Source organism: Anas acuta, chromosome 4, assembly GCF_963932015.1.
Source record: "Anas acuta chromosome 4, bAnaAcu1.1, whole genome shotgun sequence".
Lineage (NCBI taxonomy): Eukaryota > Metazoa > Chordata > Aves > Anseriformes > Anatidae > Anas > Anas acuta.
In genome coordinates, this window is record NC_088982.1 from 44,477,472 (window position 1) to 44,498,013 (window position 20,542).

The following is a 20,542-nucleotide window of genomic DNA, read 5'->3' on the forward strand; positions in this document are numbered from 1 at the left end:
GTTTGGTTTGGACAGGCTCATTAATTGAATTCAAAGTAGATTATTTGCTTCTTGCAAAGCAGGGGGTTTGTTTCTCGTGATTTTTTTGACACAAACATGTAAAATTTAAACCTGTTTCATCTATGTAGTCCTGGAATGCAGTGGGTATTGGGAATATTGGGGTTTTAAACTTTCTTTTCCCTACTGTTCTGCTTCCCTGTGAGTATTTCCAGAACAGCTCTCAGCATTTGGCTGCTTTTACAGCAGGGTTGAGGTGAGGAACTCGATGCCGCTTGCAGCATCATTTGGATGTGACTGGAATCTGACAGGAATGAGTATCGTGGTTCTGTGACTTGGTCAGCTCATCAGAGGGGTTCAGAATGGTTCTGAGCATGCTTAAATGCTTCAGCTGCTTCTCTGACTAGATGGTCGTATTTGGGCAAAACAAAAAGCTGTGAATATGCATTAACTGCAGGGCAGGGAAGGAACCATGCAGACAGATCGGGTGGCTGCTTCAGAGCGTGTTCCTGTCTGTTGAGACCAAGTCTGGCACACCTGATGGTTAAGTGGTCCCAGTTCTTGTTCCTGCCTTAGCAGTGGCATAGAGGGTGCTTTCTGGGCTCCTTTGGGTGTGGTAGTAAGGGACATTCCCACCAAGCATCCAATGGAATTAAAGCTTTGGTGAAGACGTGTAAAATAAAGGGCCAAAGTACCCGAGTGAGAATTGGGAATCGGTGCCTGGAAACCAGTGCTTTTGGACAGTGGGGTTGCAGGCGATGGTGAGGGATGTTGTGGTATGCTAAAGAGTTGTCATCTGCAGAGCTGTGGTGCACGTGTTCATCTTGCTTTCAAGTAAACAACGTGATATAAGCAGCTGTGTGTGTGGGGGGGGGGTATAACAGCAAATGTCATCGACATTTTCCTAATTATTTTTGTTTTTACATAGTATCTCTACATGGGTTTGTGAGATGGTACGTGCCTCTATATTAGGTTATTAAGAATTCTTAAGTTGATCAGGAAAATGTTTTTTTGCTGCTTCTAGCATTTTAATAGTTATAAATAGCATTGTGATGGTACGTGAGGCTTTATGTGAGGTAAAACTCCAGGATCTCTGAAACCGAGGTACAGATTGTCGCAGCCAAGGCTGCGCTGAAAGACTAACTCAGCTGCCTGTTTAGCCAGCAGGGTGAAGAAATGACACTTATTCTGGTCCTTACTGGAAATTTTATATCTACTCAGAAGGCAGCTGTTAGACATGAAGATGTTTGGTTGTTCTCAGCTGGAAGCAAGGGTCTAGAATGGGTTGTGTGGGGAAGCAGTCATTCTGCTATGTGGTCTTTCATATTAATAAAAAATGCATAATTTGCAAATCAGTTTGAAAGGAATTTAGTATTAGTGGGTAGGAGGGAAATCCCATGTCACTCAGTGATAGCCCTGAAGGAATTGCCATCTTTTCTGAGGAGTTCTCTAATTTTATGCCTTGGCTTCTACGCTGCAAGTAACAGGTTATCCCATGTAACATGAGCTAGATGGTTCTGTTTCTCAGCCTTTGTGTCCTTGTTTTAGTTCCCCTGTCATGCGAGCTGCTTACCTTATTAATTATTTGCTTTGTTTAGAATGCTTTGTACCGTGGGAAATTGAAATGCAATTTAGGTGGTGATTGCTTTTTTTCAAATCTCCGATGTGACTGCGTGTGTATACAGTGGGGCAAGGCTAACAAACTCCAGTCAGGTATGATTATGCTCAGTGCTGACAGTCTGTTTAATTTTTAATGACTGCTGTTTCCTCCTTGGAAACCCCTGGGTGAGTTGCAGTATCACCTGTACTTACCAGCTGTTTGAAGTCAATTCAGGTTGCGTGCCTAATACAGCTTAAGTAAGGAAAGTAGCTGGCTTTCACGATCACTCAAATCACAATTTCTTGCACATGTTCCGTGTTAGTGACTGTCTTTGCCTCTATAGGTGAGATGTTTATTATTTTTTTAACCATCTGTTGAAATAATGAAATGGAGAGACTTTTGTTCCTGGTTAGGCATAACAGACTGAGCAGCTTGCTGGGTTCCAGTGAATTAGTATCAATATAAACTCTTACAACGTGGGTAAACCTGATTTCTGAACAGAATCCTGTCCTTTGCAGTGGTAGGATGTAACTGTTGTGTTGGTGCTGCAGAACCTTGTTTGACTGCCCAGGTTTGATGTCGCAAGCTGAGCGTTCTGTGCAGGGAAGGTTGTTCTGCCAACAGGAGCTTCTGCTAGGCTGGATTCCTAGTCCTCATTTCAGAGAGCTAAATCCTGGTCCTCATCACAACAGGGAGGTTTCTCTTTGCTTTAACAGATTATTTTAAAGTAATCTTTTTCTGAACCTCTGCTTGAACTTCTGCAGGGTGCAGCATCCAACTCCTCTCATGCCAATTAATGCATGCCAACCCTATTTTGTTTTCAGGTATGTCAGAACACAGGAATGAATCCGCAACACTTGATGAATTTCCCCCAGCTGGAGAAGAGGTGCAGTCTGACTCCGAGGTGATTGGGTGGTAGCCGTATTTGTGTGAGATCAGCCAATCCCAGTGAGGTTTCAGACTGACAAAAAGGATGATTCACATAGCACAGGGAAGTTGTTCTGGGGGTAGGAGTTTATGCATATTGTCTGGAGTTGGGTGGGTTTGGTTTTGGGACATTTAAGAACAATCCAGTTCATGAGAAATCAGTACCTGAACCAGTAGTCCGCTGCTGGGTGTTTGCTTTGTGAGCTGAACAGATTCGGGCAGGGCAGAGTCAGGTGTGTACAGCAGGAGGAAAGGATTGGTGCTCAGAAGGTAGCAATTCTTGTGCAGCCTGACTGTAACAAGGCATGGTGCATCAGTCTTTTTTGTTGGCTTTTGGGGTGGTTAGTTTGTGTTCTTGGGCGCAACTACGCAACTACAGCTTGTGTCTCCAGAAGTCTGATCTTCCTAAAATTATGAAGGAACTGTGAAGGTTCCCACTAACAGCTAGCCATTCAGAGAAAAGTTTCTTTGAATGCTCTAGAGTGAAAAAGACAAATACTTGTTTTCTGTGCTGTTTATTTCATTCATTCCTTTACTAATCAGTTTCATTTCAATTTCAAATTCGGGAACTTGGATTTCCTTTACTCTTCATGCATATGATAGGTTTTCTTCTGAGGATGCGGTTTTATTGTGCTCAATTTAAATGAGCTGTGGGCTGCGCTTGCTGAAAGGGTGCCCTGTTCAGCAATCATCCTCCTTGCTTTAACAGAAACACCGTTAGATTTAATGGGTTAGTTTTCCCTCAGAGCAATAAGCGTACAGTGAGTGAAGTTGCAGGAAGCTGCTTTCAGAAGCAAAGAGCAGTGACCACTGGTTTTGGCAATAGCCTACACTTGTAATCAGTATTTTGAAATACTGCATTACTGAGGCTTACCTGGTACTGTGGCCAAAAGCAGTTCTTAGCTCTCAATACTTTCTTATTCCATCATCACCCCCCCTAGTTGGTAGGTAGGAGTGCTGGAGCAGTGTGATGAACTGTTGCGGAGAACTGATTGCGTAGAAATACTCCCCATCCCCTTTTTGGGCATAGGTCACTTCCTTTTAACCTGCGTTGTTCCTGCAGTTCTGTTTGCTGTGCAAATAACGCATGTGCTGGCCCAGGGAACAGGTGGGGGAATAGGCAACGTTGATCTTGAGGGAAAGAGTTAGGGGTGAAGGGCAGAAAAAAGGGCAAGGATTTGCTGTTTGTGACAGCAGTGCTAGCTTTGACTGACAAAAATACAGGCTGTAGTTTCTTGTTGAGATGAGCTAACAGTTCATCCTACTTCCTTTTTGATGCTGCTCACTTAGTGTCTCTAGCATTGTCTGACTTAATTGTAAACTAATTCAACTTACTGAAACTGCAGAAAGGTCTTCCTGCAGGGTTAGTGAGTGGGGTCTGGTCACCGCGCAATCTGATGAGTGGCTGGCCTGTGGGGTGGGGAGGTGGGACCCTGTGGCTCACGGCAGGGACTGGGGAGGGGGAGTAGTGAAACTTCCTCCTTTCAGCAACCAAGGCCGGTGTTTTCGTTCAGACGTGTCAGGAAGCTGAAGTTAGCAAGTCATTTTTTGCTTTCTCTGAACGTGACGCCGAGGTTTGCCTCAAGTAGAAATACCTATAAACATCTGAGCTGCTTCTAGGCCTTCCTGGGTTTTGTAAATTGCCCAGAGAAGCTGGTGAATGTTGTTTTTTTAATGTAAGTATTGACAGAGACGTGTGTATGCATGAGCCTGTATGTCTCTGAATAATTGCCATGGTTGAAAACTGGTCTCTGCAGAGAACTTGGTCTGCTAGGCTGATGTGACCTTGCAACGTGAGTTGTTCCTTCCTAGGGCTGAAAGAAGGCACTCACTGAATGCTAATGGGAGTGACCAATAGGGCAAGGTAGGGTCTTGTAAAGTCACTTTTCCTTCAGTGCATAGCACGCTGACTTTTCCTTACATGATTTTGAACTCTGTGTTTTTAGAACTTCTAAAATATTTTGACTTTTTTTTTTTCCAGAAGCTGTGCCTGAATGTTTTGCTTCTCATTTTATGTTTAATAAAGCAGTTTTTGAAAGAGTAGGTTTCAATTCAGTGTTGCTAACTTAGTCTCGATTTTCAAAAAGGAAGGTGCATCACCTCAGAGTTAATTTTTGTGGGGTGTATTCAAAGACTGGTGTTCTTATGTGTGTGGTTCTCATCGGCTGGCTTGCCCTTGGCCTTTTTCTTCTCTGTGTAGAAGGTAACATTTACTCAGAACCAGATGGACTTCGGTCTCCTTGCCATTTTCTTAGTGTTGTTGTTCTATGTTGCAAAATTCAAGAAGCTTATTACAAATTTCAGAAATGTAAATCAGGTTTTAAAGCTACCAAATAATGTGTGAATGGTGAGCTGTGCTTCAAAAGACCAAATGAGGTGAAATCTCTGTAAATTGCAGTCTTTGGAAGAAGATACATGTATGTTAACATGGCTTTGAAAGCAATTTAGAACTAGAGGAGGATGTGTGTTGGAGCTTGTAGACAGTGCCTAGTTAGAAGAAACCTTGGGAGGCCTCAGAGCATAATGAGCAGGTGTTATGTGTTGAACTCCCAAAATCTGTGCGTAAATCAAGAGAGGATAGGAGGGAGTAAGGGGAATACTAGCAGTGGGCTGTGACAGAAGGTGTTGCCAATGAAGAATGATGCAGGTGATCCTGAGGAAGTCGTTACATGCAGAGGTCCTGCAAAAGCTTCGTGTGCTCTTGGAGCAGCTGCTGGTACTTCAGCCTGATGGGCCTGGGTCTGTTCCTGAGCCTCTCACTGGAAAGCAGCTGGCTCAGTTTGATGGCTTCTGAGCTCTAAGTGAAGAAAGAAACCATGCTCACATACGTGTTGATGGTGTGCCTTGTCTTCGGAGTCTGGCAAAGGTGCACAAGCATGTTTGAAGGCTTCAGACAACTTTCACGAGTAGTTGAACAAACACTGGCTTGGTTATGTTCTGATTCTTTTTGTCCTGTTTCCGCTTCAGTTAACTAATGAAGCTGTCCTGAAGAGTTAAGGGTAGCTTTTTGAGAGAACCAACATATGTATTTTTTGGGGAAGGGTACATTTGGGCAGCGGTGGCTTGATAAATTTTTAGCATCTCTGTCTTCATTTTGAGAATGATGGGGTGCTGCTCTCTTTTCAGGTGCTTGTATGTGGTGTCCATCGCTTCTGAGACTCTCTTCTAGGTTTTACTGTAGGTCATTCATTGAAAGCAGTGGTTACACAACTGCTTCTGCTGTCCATGAAACAGCAGCATCTCAAAACTGACTTTGAATCTTGAATTGCATTGATGCTTTTAAGTTCTTGTTATCACATTTCGCTTTAGGTTTTCTGCTGTTGTCTGAGTCAGAGCTGAATACCAACAGTTTAGTCAGAAGGTGGCACTATATTATGGTAAAATAAAAAGCAAGTTATTAAAGCTTGGAATCATCACTTTTTTGGTAATACGTGATTAAACTTGTTGCTCTTTTCTTATATTTCTTGTTTTTCATTAGCGAGTACGATTTGCTTTAGCAAACAGCATACTTGACCTTTGTCGTATTTTGAGATGCATTAACTACTCCAAGGATCAAGTACATGTATGTGTGTAGAAAATAATCGAGCTTGGCCCCATGTCTAATTTTTCTGGCACCCCTCTGCCGTATGATACATCAGTTAACTTTGGTTGTTTCTTTTTTTCAGTCTTGAAGCTTTCAGTTACTTCTGAGATGTGCTAGCTTATTAATGTGTCAGGGTACATGATGAAATGCATCTTTGCAGACCAAGTATATCAGAATATTACCAAAAAGGAGTTTGAAATAAAATCGGTTATTAGAAGACTTAAAATATCAAATATCTTAATACAGATCACTTCTTGTAAATTTAAGACAAATACTAACCTGTTTCTTGTACAATAGGGAGGTGCAATGGCTCAAGAGTCTCCCAAAAATTCAGCAGCAGAAATTCCTGTGACTAGCAATGGACAGCTGGAAGATTCCCATGAGCACAGCTTTAATAGGGTAAGAATTGTCTTTGGTGTCTAACAATGTACTGTTACCAGAAATGCTGAAGTTACAATGCAGCACAGAGGACTTCAGTCAAGATAGCTCTGCAAAGCTTTTGGAAGTTTAGATTGTTAAATATGTTAATCTTTTTCACAAGAATAGCGAGGAAATTCTGCATAAGGGTACGTACAAACCATGCTACACAAGCTTGTTTTCTGATGGATCTCAAATTTTACAGTAAGCTTTATTAAATGCTTTAGCAGACTACAGTTGGCTCTTGCTAAAATTGTTTAAGTAGTTTGCTATACCTTACTGATTCTAATAATTAATTCAAGCTGCAGTTTTAAATACATTTAGTGTGTATGTATGTGACATATATGTGATGTACATATACTGTGCTGTAAATGGTGACAATAAGCTTGGAGACATAAACATGATAGAGTTTGTGTAAGCTGTAGGTCTCTGGTTACAACTGTTGATGTAAGGTTTTTATTTTCTCTTATTTTAAGAGGAAAAAGAATTTCTTGGGGTACTTACATTACTTGTACTCTTTCTTTCTATTTAACCTAGTTCTAAACAAACTGGAGGATTGATTTACAGGGATTGCCTGACAGCCTGCCAGAACAAAAGGAAAATATTTTGGTAAAATAAGCATATGCCTAATTCTGGCTGTCTTCTGATTTTAGCTTCAGTGGAAAACCTCTTTTGAAACTGATAAATTATTGTTAAAGTTGACTGGGAAAAAATGAAGCAGAGATAACAAATTGCAATAGCTTTTTTTTTTTTTTTTTTTAGTATAGAAAAGGGTATATCAGCAATAGCAGTCTTTTCTTAGTGTGAAATCTGGCTCTGTAATGCACAATTGCATGTATACACTTCAATATTATTAACTCTAACCTTGAGCAACCTGATTTTTAATTGCAAAATTTTATCCATTAAACAGGAAAATAAGCACTTTTAAAATATGAGAATTACTAGCTCCTGTGAATTCAGGCAACTAAGTCCTAAACTAATATACATGAAAGAGTATTGAGTAGTCCAAGGCAAGCTACTTCTAATGTGCCTGGAAGTAAAGATGGTCACATTCTGATTTGAAGCTGTAAACACGGAAGAAGTAACTTTTCTTGTATTGAAGCTAAAATATTACTACTGTATGAGCTGTATCAGAATGCAATGTGTTTGTAGCATTTAGAAAAGAAGCTATACTTCCATAAAGATCTGTCTGTGGTTCTTTTTTTATCCTTGCTTTACTTTATTATCATTTCTTCTTGTCTTTGACTGTCCAGCAGAGGGTACTATGGTACAGTTTATGGAATTTGGGATTGGTTTTCTTTATTCTTGCTTTGCCTTACAGTTGGAGTTATGAAAATGAGCTAATTATTCACACCTACTTGATATCTGACAAGATTTAGATTTTAAGGAAGTCTCTAAGCTTTGACAGTTCCATGGTGACTTGCAATGCAGAATTATTTCTAAAAGAAATACTGAGCTGAACATCTATGTTTTGTTCTGTCCTATTAAAATGCTGATTATTGGGGGGTAGGAAACAATTCTGCAAGTTTAAAAACAAATTACACATACACCATGAATATACTTCCTGGTTATTGGTAAAATAAGTGTAGGCATAATTTTGACTTCAGTCTGGCTTTCGCTTTAATGGGGAAGGTCTTCTGAAGCTAGTAAATGACAAACCATGAAGCAGATACTGCACATTGCAATAGTTTTTTCTATAAAAGGTCTATTAGTAGAGGATTTTTTCTAAATATTAATAGTGTAATATATGGTTGCATACTATAATTATTAATTTATTATTGTAAATAAAATATACATACAGCAAAGTTTAATAGATAGTTAAAAAAAATCCTTGAAACAACATCCATTTGACTTCAATTGTAGTGTAGTTGTATAATGAGTGTGACTGTAAAAAGGTATAAAACTTCATGAGATGTTATTACATCCATGTTGGAGCTCCATATTAAAAATACTGCACTTGGTACTATTTTTTTTTCTACTTCTGCTGAAAGAACTCTGTTTTTTGGTTTTGGGGTTGTTTTCCAAACCAACCCTGTCCCCTACCCCCCAAATGTATGGCAGTAAGGGATGGCATGTGATTCCTAAGATTTGTTGCTCAACCAAAATCTACCAGTAACATAATGTAAATCCTGGTTTTAACTTCACTTCATTACACATCATCCAAGTTTTGATAAAGATATGTTTCTATCTAAATGGGACAACTGAAACCTACCTTTAAGTGACAGTAAATTTGGTTTCAGCTGGAAATTGAGAAGCAAATTTACTCTTTTTAAGACTGATGACCTTGATGCTGCTGTGACTTGACTGCTGCTTCAGAGGTATCTTTCTTTGGCTAAGAATTGCTTCTTCACTCTAGTGTGTTCAATACTTCTTCGGTAGTTACAGTAAATGGAAATTGCACTTAGTGTCTGGGTCAGAGCCCTTGTTTATTCAAAGTATAACTACCATGTTCTGTGGAAAATTGAGATGTTAAATAAGTATTTGTCTGTGGCCAAATATAAAATTTGAGGTAGGTTTTTGCTGGCATGCTACATGCTTTTGTGGCTTGAAGTTTACTCTGTTTTAAAACTTCCACTAAACCCCAAAATGGGTCAAATACTTGCATGAATTGCAGAAAATTTATACTTTGCAAACATAGTTGTATTTACTGCTGTAATTTCTTTCACAGTAATTATTCTGGGATCAGTGAAGATGAATTTTTTTGAACTGTCTTGTACAGGTTAAGACCTGCATGTGTGACCTAAACTCAGAATATGTGATAACCAGGGCTGCTTATAAACAAAACAAAGAAAACAGTCTTCTTGGAATTAACATCTAGATCTGTTTACTAATCTGTTAGTCTCAAATTCTAATATTAAGCTTCTATTTATCTTTGTGTTTGTTATTTCTAATGCTTAATGCTCTCCTCTTTCTTTTTCTTCGTGCCAATATTTTCAGTAATTTTTTTGTTCTAACCTAAAGCGATACACATTGCACCGCAGAACTTACGTGCCAAGTTCTCAGGGGTCTTTTTTCCTATCAACTTATGGAAATGACAAGCTAAGCACTGTTTTTTAGGAGGGCGCTTAAGTAATGGCTTGTTGCTCCTTTCTGAAGTTGCACTGTTACCACAGTGCTCAGTAAGAATTTTTGACCACACTGGAGTTCAGTCCAATCAAACTCCAATCTACATTTCAATTACAGCTTGTCGGATGGCTGGGGAGTAAGGTTACTTTCGTTTCTTTTTTTTTTACTTGCTGTAATCAGGGAGCTGTTCATCTAGACATTGTACAATTCAGATGTAAATGGAAAAAAATGTGAGTTACCCTGTGTTTTTATTTGCTCTTCTACTGTTATTTTGCCACAAGTACTTCAGCAGCTTTGATTGCATGGTTTTGGTAGACTGAGTAAATATGTAGTTAGGGTCTTCAGGGTTCTTTAGTTACAAAACTAAGCTTTAGTCTAGACTTGCAGCCTTAGCACTCTGATCAGACCTCATCCATAAGTTGCACAGACATGAAATTTTTCACCGAGTGTGGTGTTTGTATGTACTCAAGCGTGGCAAGTATTTCGTTTTGCAAGACAACATTGTACAAATGTATTTACCTGGAAGTGGCAAGCAGCGTTGCTCATTGTTTGAAGGAAAATGCATTTAGCTGTGCAGAACATCAGACAGAATGGATTGCCATAACCTAATTGCAGGAGCATATTGGTTCCAGCCTTGTGGACATAGGCTAGAGCACTGCTTGATGGATCTTCAGTAAATTGTTGGTTCCCTATGTCTAAGAAAAAAGAATCAAAAGAATATTTATGAGGTAACTTAAGTGTTTGCTTAGCTGTAAAGTTTCATTCAGAAATATGCTGGGACATACTAATTCTCTCGTTTGTAATAATAAGAGATGCCTAAGGAATTCTGACAAGTTTTGTCCTGTCTGTATGGTAGATGGAATTTTTTTTAACTAATAAAGCCTGTGGCTTCAATCATCATTGGATGAAATGTCTAATGTCGCCTTATTACAGGAAACCTTGATGCAGTGCTTTCAGCTCTCCAAGCTCTGTTGAAACTCAGTTATGCTTTAAAGACTTGATGTTTAGAAGAGTTTGCCAATGTTTGGATGTTTGTTACTCTATGCTAATAATAGAGGACTTCAGCAATTACTAAGGAAACATATTTTTCTTACTGCTTTGTACAAGAAGACTCAAACAGAAAACCTTGTTGGTTATTATTTTACACTGGTTTAATTCACTTATCCCTGACTTAGGGAGGATTTTTACAGGGGATTTTCCTCCCACAGTTTTCTTCCCATGCTATTATCATTTTGATTGGAATAGTGGTTGCTTTAATGTCCCTGAAGGGCTGGGGAGCTGAGGACTGTGCAAAGGAGTGTATTATATGGCTCCTCATTGAAAAAAGGCATAATGTGGAAGCTGCACAGGAATAATTAAAATTATTTTTAAAAATGTTCATGTCTGTGAAGGCATTCAGGTAGTTGTAAGCTACTTGTTATGTTGAAACTATTGTTCCAAATCTATGTTGAGTTCTTAACAGTCTGCATCTCCAAAATTCCTGTTCCAATTGTTTCCTTTCATTTTCAGTATAGATTCCTTTCTGCCTCTTTTTGCACTCCTGTGGGGACAAAAACGTTATTAAATATTGTATGTAATACTAGTAATAAGCTCTCGTCTTTGCCTTTCCAAAACTCCCCCAGTCTCATCACTCAAGTTCTCCATGAAACATCTGAGTTCCTATTTCTTAGATTTTGCTGTGTTAACTGGCGTAGCTAGACCTTAATTTGGGCAATTATGTTTTAATTACTGTAGATTGATTTAAAACTTCTTTCTGCACATCAGCTGTAGAAAACTGTTTTTATGAGATGAAACAAAGACCAGTCTGCCTGTTTGCCAAGTGGTCTGCTTCATGCGATCTTGAAGAGTGAAAATTATGGATGTGAATGATGAGAGTAGAAGGGAAACTGATGTAAAAGCAGATTTTTAGTACGACATTAGGTAAATCTAAAGGTGTGAAGTAAGAAGAAAGGATCTTCTGTGTAAAGAGCAATATGTTGGGGAATAGAAGAGATGTGTCAGTCCATTTGCTGCTTCACTGTAGAGCAAAGCTTTAAGCATAAAAATAAATGAGAGGAGAGCTGGAATTTATTCTGAACTGAGGATCTAGCGGATTATTTCATGGAAGGTGAGAGTGAAGTGATGTAGTAGGGCAAGGAGAAGAGAAAAATACAGGATGAGGAGCTCCACTAACGTATTACATAGAGCAAGAAGTGAAAGTTCAGAGCCTTATATCTTACTGGATAGATGTTAGATCTACTCATTAAAGAGTACTTTAATCTTTAAAATGTTAAACTGAACTTTACAAGAAGGCATGTTGCAATTTTTTTTCCCCAGAGGTAACTTGAATAGTTTGTTAATAATGTTATCCGTCATTTAAAAAATGTGTATGTTGCTTCTAGTTTTAGTTGCTGAACTTTTAACAGACTCATTCCTTGAGTTAGCCAGTGACATGTTTTTTAAAGAGATTTCTTGAAAGTAGTAAAGGCAACTAAACCCATATCTTTTAAAAGTATTTAGTAGTAGCAGATGATGATACTTGGTGATACGTTAATAATGGACTGACACTGTGAAATCAGTACAGCCTTGTTTGCTGTAGGGGCTCCATGACTTCTACCTGTAGGAGAGACAACAGTTTTGATATTTTTCCCTCTTCGTTTCAGATGAGTATGAGGAGCATGGATAGGAATTATCTTTTTGAAAACAGCCTTGTAACTCAGCCAAAATTCCTTCACGTACACCCATTCTGCATGACTTCTTTGCTGTATCTACCATGTCAACAGGATTGGTACATCAGAAATTCATACTGGCTCATGTACATGATCTGTATAATTAACTGATGATTACCCCTGTTGGAGGCACTTAAATAAGGTTAACCTTACTAAGATATCTTCACCTTAATACAATGATTTAAACTGAAAATGGAATTCAAGCAAAGGTTGGTTAATGTAGTTTGAATGCTCCCTACTATGTAGGTTTGCACTGATTTGACTAGGCCAAATTAAACTGGTGCAGCTGTCTTGTGTACCTGTACTTCATGCTTTTACTTCTTTGCACCTTTATCATCCTAGATGGCAGAGATTGGAATAGGCAAGTTGACCTTTTCACTTCACAGGAATATTCTAAATTGCAGTTCTTACAGCTCTAGTCCTGGGCCTCAGTCAAGTTACAGTGTTAAAGTACTTTGAGATGGTAACTGCATAAACCAATGCTATGCTTTTAAGCAACATACAATTGAAAATAATGAATGAAACATCTCTTTTTATGGTGATGATGTTCAGAGTTAAACTTTTGAGATGTGTCGGTGATTCTGGAATTCTAGTGACATGACTACGAAGAAGATAGGAAATCACAAATTTGAAAGCAGCTCTTGGGATCATCAAAATATTCCCACTAGTTAGAAGACCAATAACTGGTCAAAATATAATTACTGTCGTCTTGTAGGAGAATCTGACTTCACTTCCCATGTTTTAACAGGAAGTGTTGATGGGAACAAAAAAGAAAGCGATTTACATAACTTCCTTACCATTCAAAAATCTCCAATTACTGTCACAGCTTCTTGTAAACATGTAGTTTTGTGCGTGTCGTCTTTTCCTTACTCTAAGGCTGTTTCTAAATCGTCCCTTGTAAGTTATCAAAGTGATAAATTGCTTCATCAGAATGATCACAGATTTTTGGCTAGCCTTTTTTTTTAATGCATGGAAAGTAGCACTACCATTTGCAAGAATGACGTGTTAAAAACTCAAGTTTGCATACAGAAACATGTCTCCACTGAACGGTAGCTTACATGTTTATATACAATATAGAGGTGGTGGATTGATGATCACTGACTTTTTGATGACAATTCTCATCATGTATAAATGTCTGTCTTCAGGAAGGTATATTTCAGCTAGTTAGTAAAAGTATTAAAAACAGGCATGAATGCAGCTCTTTACACTGGACTTCGCCCTTTTTTTTGCCATTAAAAGGAAAGATACCTTTGAATAAATGTTTGTGCCTGTCTGTGTAGTTACATATGTCTATAAAAATACTATGTATATACCCAATTGTAGATTTGAATATATTTTCTTGACCTGAATATCATATTTTTTTTGTTTTGGAGAAGGGTGTGTTATAATAATGTAAATGATTTATTTACCTGTAGTTTGTTCAGCCTGTGTTTAGCTTCAAATTAGAGTTAAGTTGAATGTATAAAAGCAGTACAGTTGCTTAAGTTTAGATATGAACTTTTCTATTTACAAAATAGATGTTCTGCATTTTAACGCAAAATACAGATGATTGCTTAGATTCCTGTTTCAAACATGCTTAAGCAGGTTAGCTGTCTACATTTCTTTGGCTTCATATTTAAATATTTCTGAAGACTATACAACGTGCCAGGGTGCCCTTGGGGAAAATGTTTGATGCCGTGTCATTTTTGTTAAATTGGTGCATCTTCTCCCCTGCCATCCAGTTACCCTTTTGCAAGCTTTTCTGCTTTTTCATCTCCTACTGACTTGCTTCGGAGTTAAATGGACTCTGTCTGCCAGCTACACTAAGTTGAAGCAAAAGCCTTCCATCCCACCACTAACTACAAGTACTTAAATGGAAGTACCAGAAATAAGTTGTGAAGGCTGAAAGCAGTACGTATCAGATGGTGTGGTATGCTTTATTTGTGAGATCAGGTTCTGTATGTGACTACTGTTGTTCATACTACTTATTTTTTCTCTTTTTCTTTTTGGTATAATGCTGCAAATACACAAATATAGCATAATCTATTATTAAACAGCTGGTTTGTATGAGTGAAAGTACAGCTACAGGAATTGGTTACTCTGATTGCAGTAGTATCCTGTGTTCTCCACATCAACAGGATTCTGTGATGTTGGAGTTCATGCTTGTAGCTTTTCCTTTTTCACTCCTCTCAGGAATTTGTCTTAAACTGAAGATAACTGACTAAATCTGTGGGAGCGTGATGCAAAGCCACTTGGGGACCTTCTGAGCCTCTGGGCAGCGTCATTCTTAGGCACTAGCTCGATTTTGGGTTGTGGACTGGATGGCTGCAGTATTATGCATGGATTGGATTGTAAAGGTTTTACTTTGTATGTGATGCTTTTAATTACATCAGAAATAGTTTGTGTCCCTGTCCAGACAGAGGCATTTCAAAGCTATGTATAGTTTTTCTGTGCATATTTCACTATTGCTCCTATGTAGTATTACCTTTTCTTGCCTCTATAGAAGCAGAGGGCATGTAAAACAGTACTTGACTACATAAAATGCCAGTTTTCTAATTCCGTAATCCTTAGTTTTTTGGATGTGTATTTTACCTTTTTGCTTTTATTTCCAGAGTAGCTTTTCACTGGCTTTTTACTTTTAAGAATTAGCGAATGCCTGGACTTCTTAAACCAGGAGTTGAAACTTCAGTGAGAACAAGGGAACTACAGACTATTAAACCTTTTGGGGGAGATATTTGTGGAGGTGGGTATGGTAGCAAAAATGTGCAGTAGGATGGTATGTGGATTTTGAAATGTGAATTCGTGTTTCAGTAGTAGGCCTGCATTGGTCTTCTGTGAAGACCTCAGTTGCCTGAATGTCAGGACAGGTTTGCAGTACAGTGGGTGATGAGCTCGCAGGTCAGAAGAGGTGATTCTCTCACTGTGTTTAGCATTGGTGTGGCCTCACTGTGAATGAGGGGAGGGGACTGGGGCATCTCTCTTGGGAGGAAAGGCTGGGAGCTGGGCCTGCTGAGCCTGGAGGAGAGAAGGCTGAGAGGGGATCTCTTATACATTATATATAAATATTTTAAGGGAGGCTGTCAGGCACAAACTGAATCACGGGAAGTTGCATCTGGATACGAGGAAAAACTGAGGGTGACAGAGCACTGGAACAGGTTGTCCAGAGGGGTTGTAGAGTCTCCTTCCCTGGGTATATTCAAAACCTGCCTGGGTGTGATCCAGTGCAGTGCGCTCCAGGTGACCCTGCTTGGCCGGGGTGTTGGACCCTTTGGACCTCAACCATTCGGTGATTCCCTGATTTGTTTTGGGCTGCACAACATAAGAAACGTGTTAGGGTCCTTGGAAATGTCCAGAGGAGGGCAACAAAGCAGGTGAGAGGGCTGGAAGGCATTTCCTGTGGGGGGAGGCTGAGGATGCCTGGGTTGTCTCACCTGGAGAGCAGGAGGCCAAGAGGCGGCCTCCCTGTGCTCTGCAGCTCCCTGGGCAGGGGAGGTGGGGACGGAGGTGCTGGTCTCTGCTCCCTGGTCACAAAGGAATGGGACAAAGCTGTGACGGGGAGGTTCAGACTGGACATTAGGAAACAGTTCTTTACCTCGAGGGTGGCCAAACCCTGGAACAGGCTTCCTAGAGAGGTGGTTGATGCCACATGCCAGTCAGTGTTTGAGAGGTGTCTGGATAATGCCCTCAATAGCACATTTCAACGTCTGGTTAGCCCTGAAGTGGTCAGGCAGGTAGGCTGAAGGATTTTGTAGGCTTCTTGCTCCCTGAAGGGATCATTTGTGACACTGAGTAGGTGCTCGGGGGAAACTCTTGAAGTGGATGTTTTTACAGTGTCAGATTGTGTAGAGACTTCATGTACTGTTCATAGAGTTAATGGATGCTGCAAATTTTAAAGATATTTCTTGCCTGGAGTGAAGTAGTGTTTCATCTTTAACATTGTGATAGTTGCTGCCATGTTTCTTGCTTGTAAAATGTTGTCTGCCTTTAGTCTGAGATCATTGTGCACTCCCATCTGCTTTTAGCTGAAGGCATGAGTACGTGGCTCTGGGTGCTTGGACCAGCTTCGGACCCCTTGACGTGGTGATGGGGGACACGCTTCTGGTAACGGCTGCTGTAAGAGGTGGCATTCTTGTTGTGCCTCCCTTTTAAACCTGAACAGCTCTGTGGGTTTTGTAACTTTTTCTTTCCTTGTAAATGGCAGAAGGGAAACGTAGAATTAACACACCAATATATTTAAATAAATACACAAGCTATACTTGGTGCTTCTTGTTCCTTTGTTTTATTTGTGCATCACAATAGAGTGCTGTGACACCAGAGAAGACATTCCAGGCTAGAAGCAAAACTGTTTGTCTGAGAGCTGCTGAGATTACATTATAATACCTTGGAGTCACTTTTATGTTTTTTTTAACATCAATTTTCCATTTTATTCAAATATTTTAAGGACTTGAAACGTTCATTACCAGTTGGACTTGGACTCTCTGAAACCAAAATAACATCTCATGGCTTTGACAGCACCAAAGAAGGAGTCGTTGAGGCAGGACCATTTCCAGGTAAAGGTAAATTGCTTTTTTTTAACCTCGATTTTTCAATTTAAAGTCTTGAGGCATATTTTTTAATATGGTCAGAAATAATAATGTTCTGTAGCTGCTTGGAGCATTTGGGTGTAGATGTATTGATTGATGTATGTTAGTGACAACCTGAGGTGTTAAAATAGAGCTACATGCTGCACTTCTATAATCTGTCACAGGGCTCATGCAAGCTGAGGGGAAAATTGGCCTGCAGTTATGGGAAGTATTTCACTTGAAAACTTTGAAACTGTGTCAAACTGAAAGGTTTAACACTTACATTGCATTGAAAGTCTGTTAAAATGTGGATAAATACATTGCAAGTGTTGTTCCAATGTGAAATGTAACATATTTATGTCTGGATACACAGTTCACTTAGCGGAAACAGACAAACTAGTGAAATTCTTTGCTCTTGAGACATCTCTCCTTTTTTGTTATAATACATAACTTATTTTAATGTATTGTCAGGAACGATAATGCTTTGGATCTTTTTTTCCAAGTATTACATAATGAAAAAGTTTCCTCATATCTTCTAAACACAGAGTCACCGTTGTTTATAGCAGGAGGATTTTAGTTAATAATTTATTCCCAATACAAGTCTTAATATGTTTAAAAAAGTATAAACTGGTATTAAACAGCGAGAAACAGTGGTAAACAAACCAGTAATGTCAGTGTTTCCCATCTGTCTAAAAACAGTCATACAATGATATAGTATGTGAAAGGGATATTTTAATGAATTATGTAGCTTAGACGATGTCTAAATTTGAAAGGTTGGAAGTGATCTCAAATGAGCAGCTGTGAAAATAAGTCTCTTTGTAGTCGTAGATTTAATTTACATTTTGCTTCATTTCCTGTTTTGTGAAATGCGCTTATGAAAACAGTGATTTACATGCTGTACTTTACATATATTACTAAGTGAATGCTGTGGTTTCTTTAAGGCTGGAATTAGCAAAATATCTAGGTAAAAACTGAGCAGATGGCAAACTGCTCATCATCCTTGCCTTTTTGTATTCTGTTTGCAGCATAACTGTTGCAGCTGTTACATGCCATAGTCTATAAGGAAAATGGTGTCTAAGATGCGTTTCAAGCTATGCTAATATGTTTGAAATCTAAATGTTCTGCAGTAAGTTTTGTATACAAATTATGAGCTTTGAACATGTTTTTAACACTTCAGATACTACAGCTTTCTTCCAAGGATATTTTTTTTCAGGTTTTTCCAGATGTTCATATATCAGACAGAAATGGTAGAAGTGGTAGTGGTAGAGGCTTAGGCTCTTGATAAAACTGGGGAGAAAAATAGAAATGATAACCCTGTTTTTAAATGTTCTTTATTCCCTTTGTGTCCTTATTCAGGCTTCCTTTTTGAATGCAAAATAAGTGATGCTGGAGGAGCAGAGCTTTTAGGATTTGGGGGAGGTGGGGGGATGGCAAAACATGCATAAGGCTGCATTAATACTATTGAGTGCTAGGATTTTCTTCATTATTATTATTTAACCACTTGTCTTAGCTCACTTGCTGAACTGATTTGGTCTTTAGGACTTCAGTAGGATCTTGCAATCAAACTTTTATGCCTAGATAAATCTACTTGCAGCCCATATGTGATGTGCCACCACGGAAGATCACAGCAAATGAAATACCTTTCAATCTTTTAATTTCTGTGTGATATTAAAATGTTTTATTGTTGTATTTGTATACCCCTTGTTGCTAGTAGGACTCCAGAATATATTTAAAAGGCAAAAGCTGTTTGTTGATTTGGTTAATTCAACTGGTATTTTTGGTGTTACTGATTAGTTTTAGCCCAAACTATGAAGCTTGGGCTTTTTTTTAATTCCTTGCCCCCATCCTGCAATGGGCACACTGTCAGCCCTATGAAGTATCTCAGAATTTCTCAGCAGAAGCAGTGAAAGCTCCCCCCCTATATGCTGATGACTCATTACTGCAGAGAAAAAGCTAACTTGCTTTTTTTTTTTTTTTTTTTTTAAGTCCTGAAAATTCTGTAAGATTGTCACTTTACATTTGTCATATGGAACAGTTGCAAAGCACTGAAAAACATAATCTTAAAACTGTTTAGGGAGCGCACACAGTGCAGATCACTGAAAGGTATGTCTTGTCCAAAAGATAGCAAGCTAGTGCTGTAAAACCTTTCTCTTGAGAAGGAAGTTACACACCTTAACAGCTAATGGCTCCTATGATCTTTCTCCTGTCCTTTTAGGAGAGGTTATTGCTGAGGTGTTTTTTTGTCATAGATTTAGGCACAGATGGTAATCAAGTTTAATTGAAATTGGTCCAGATTTTCAGAGCCTGCTTCATTCCTTAATGCCATGAATATCATTCAGCATCACTGCGGAGTAAAATCTACCTAACCCCAAACCAGTGGTTTCAACTGCAGCAGCCGCATGTTCTAACAGTGTCTCCTGGAATCTTCTGTTGGCAGTGTAAACTTCACTGGTGAACCTGTCAGTTCTATTTTGACGATTCTTTAAGAAGAAAGCAAAGTTTGGCATCATGATTTAAAAAAAAAAAAAAGATTAAATCACAAAAACTTGGAGAAGTTCATACAAACATCTGCACCTTTTCAAAAGTGTTTCCACCAGAGATTCCAGTAACTTTCCTGGGAATACTTAGTGTGTTGCTGAAACAAATACTTTGTTGCTTTGAAAACCTGTCTGCGTAAAAGTGCGTGTTGGCTCCGAAGGGAAGATGGTGGATTTTCATGTTAAATGTGTCCACTTTTCAGGTTCCTCAGCATCACCCAAACCATCTGTTATATCTCCTAGCAGTGCAGCAGCTAGCAGACTGGCTGGACAAGGTTGTGATTTAATTATTCCCACAGGTATCATAGCACTGAACGGATAACGCCCTTGTGTCTGCTGACGCTGTACTAACTCCTCCGTCTCTAATAATTTGATTTACTGTTATTTAGAAATGCAATTTCTGGGGTCTTTTGGTGGTTCTCATTTCTGGATTTTAACGGTTGACAAAATATCCTTTGCTTTCCTTTCTGTATGCTGCTTTTTGCTCTATAATGCGAAAAACAATTAATTACCAAATCTTCATACTAACGAACAGTAGCAAAATGTGAATAACCAGGATCTTTTATTTAGGTTAAAGCTGAAACTTTGGGCTTTCTTTTTGCCAAAATGTTCACATGTTCCAGTAGGACTGAGTATGAGGTGGCAATTAGGAATTCATAACACCCAAACTAGGCTTTGCCACTTGACTCATTTTGTGCCTATGGGCAAATTACTTAACATCTTTGTCTGTTTCCTTCTATGTAAAAGGAGAGAACTTATTCAGTTACCTCATAAGGGTGTTGAGAGGATTAATTACTTAATGTTTGCACAGCATTTTGAAGACGTAAAGGACAGTGGTGCTTGATGCTAAAGGAGTATCTTGAGGCATCTGGATAGACTCTTTTTCCAAGCTCTTACTTACGTAAATAACCTAGCAGGGCTAAGGTGACTCTAAGTAGCATTCAGGATTATTCGAATGATATAGAAGCAGCAGTAGTCAAAACTGCACATGAATAAATAAATAAAGTTGCTTAAATTGGTAGATCTTTGCAGTTCTTACTGTTTAGGACACCAGAATGAGTTTTTCCAAATTAAAACTTAGAATCTGTGATATCCCATACTAGCTTGAGAACGCTCAGTATTCAACCACAAATATGTGCCAACTGGCTGTAGATATTTTGATGTGT

At 38.9% G+C, this 20,542-nt stretch overlaps 1 protein-coding gene across 9 annotated transcripts in view; it reads left to right on the forward strand.

Annotated features, from left to right (window-relative positions):
- Window positions 1-20,542, forward strand: part of ARFIP1 (ARF interacting protein 1) — a 42,817-nt gene that overhangs the window by 2,170 nt on the left and 20,105 nt on the right. Inside the window, exons 2-5 of one of the 9 annotated variants that reach the window (XM_068680973.1) lie at window positions 2,422-2,501; window positions 6,405-6,506; window positions 16,719-16,827; window positions 19,580-19,651. In XM_068680973.1, coding sequence (XP_068537074.1) covers window positions 2,424-2,501; window positions 6,405-6,506; window positions 16,719-16,827; window positions 19,580-19,651 — 361 coding nt within the window. In that variant the 5' untranslated portion in view covers window positions 2,422-2,423. Of the gene's footprint in view, window positions 1-2,421; window positions 2,502-2,522; window positions 2,593-6,404; window positions 6,507-16,718; window positions 16,834-19,579; window positions 19,676-20,542 lie in introns of those variants that run through there. The other 8 variants (XM_068680972.1, XM_068680968.1, XM_068680967.1 and 5 more) reach the window with 8 other exon arrangements.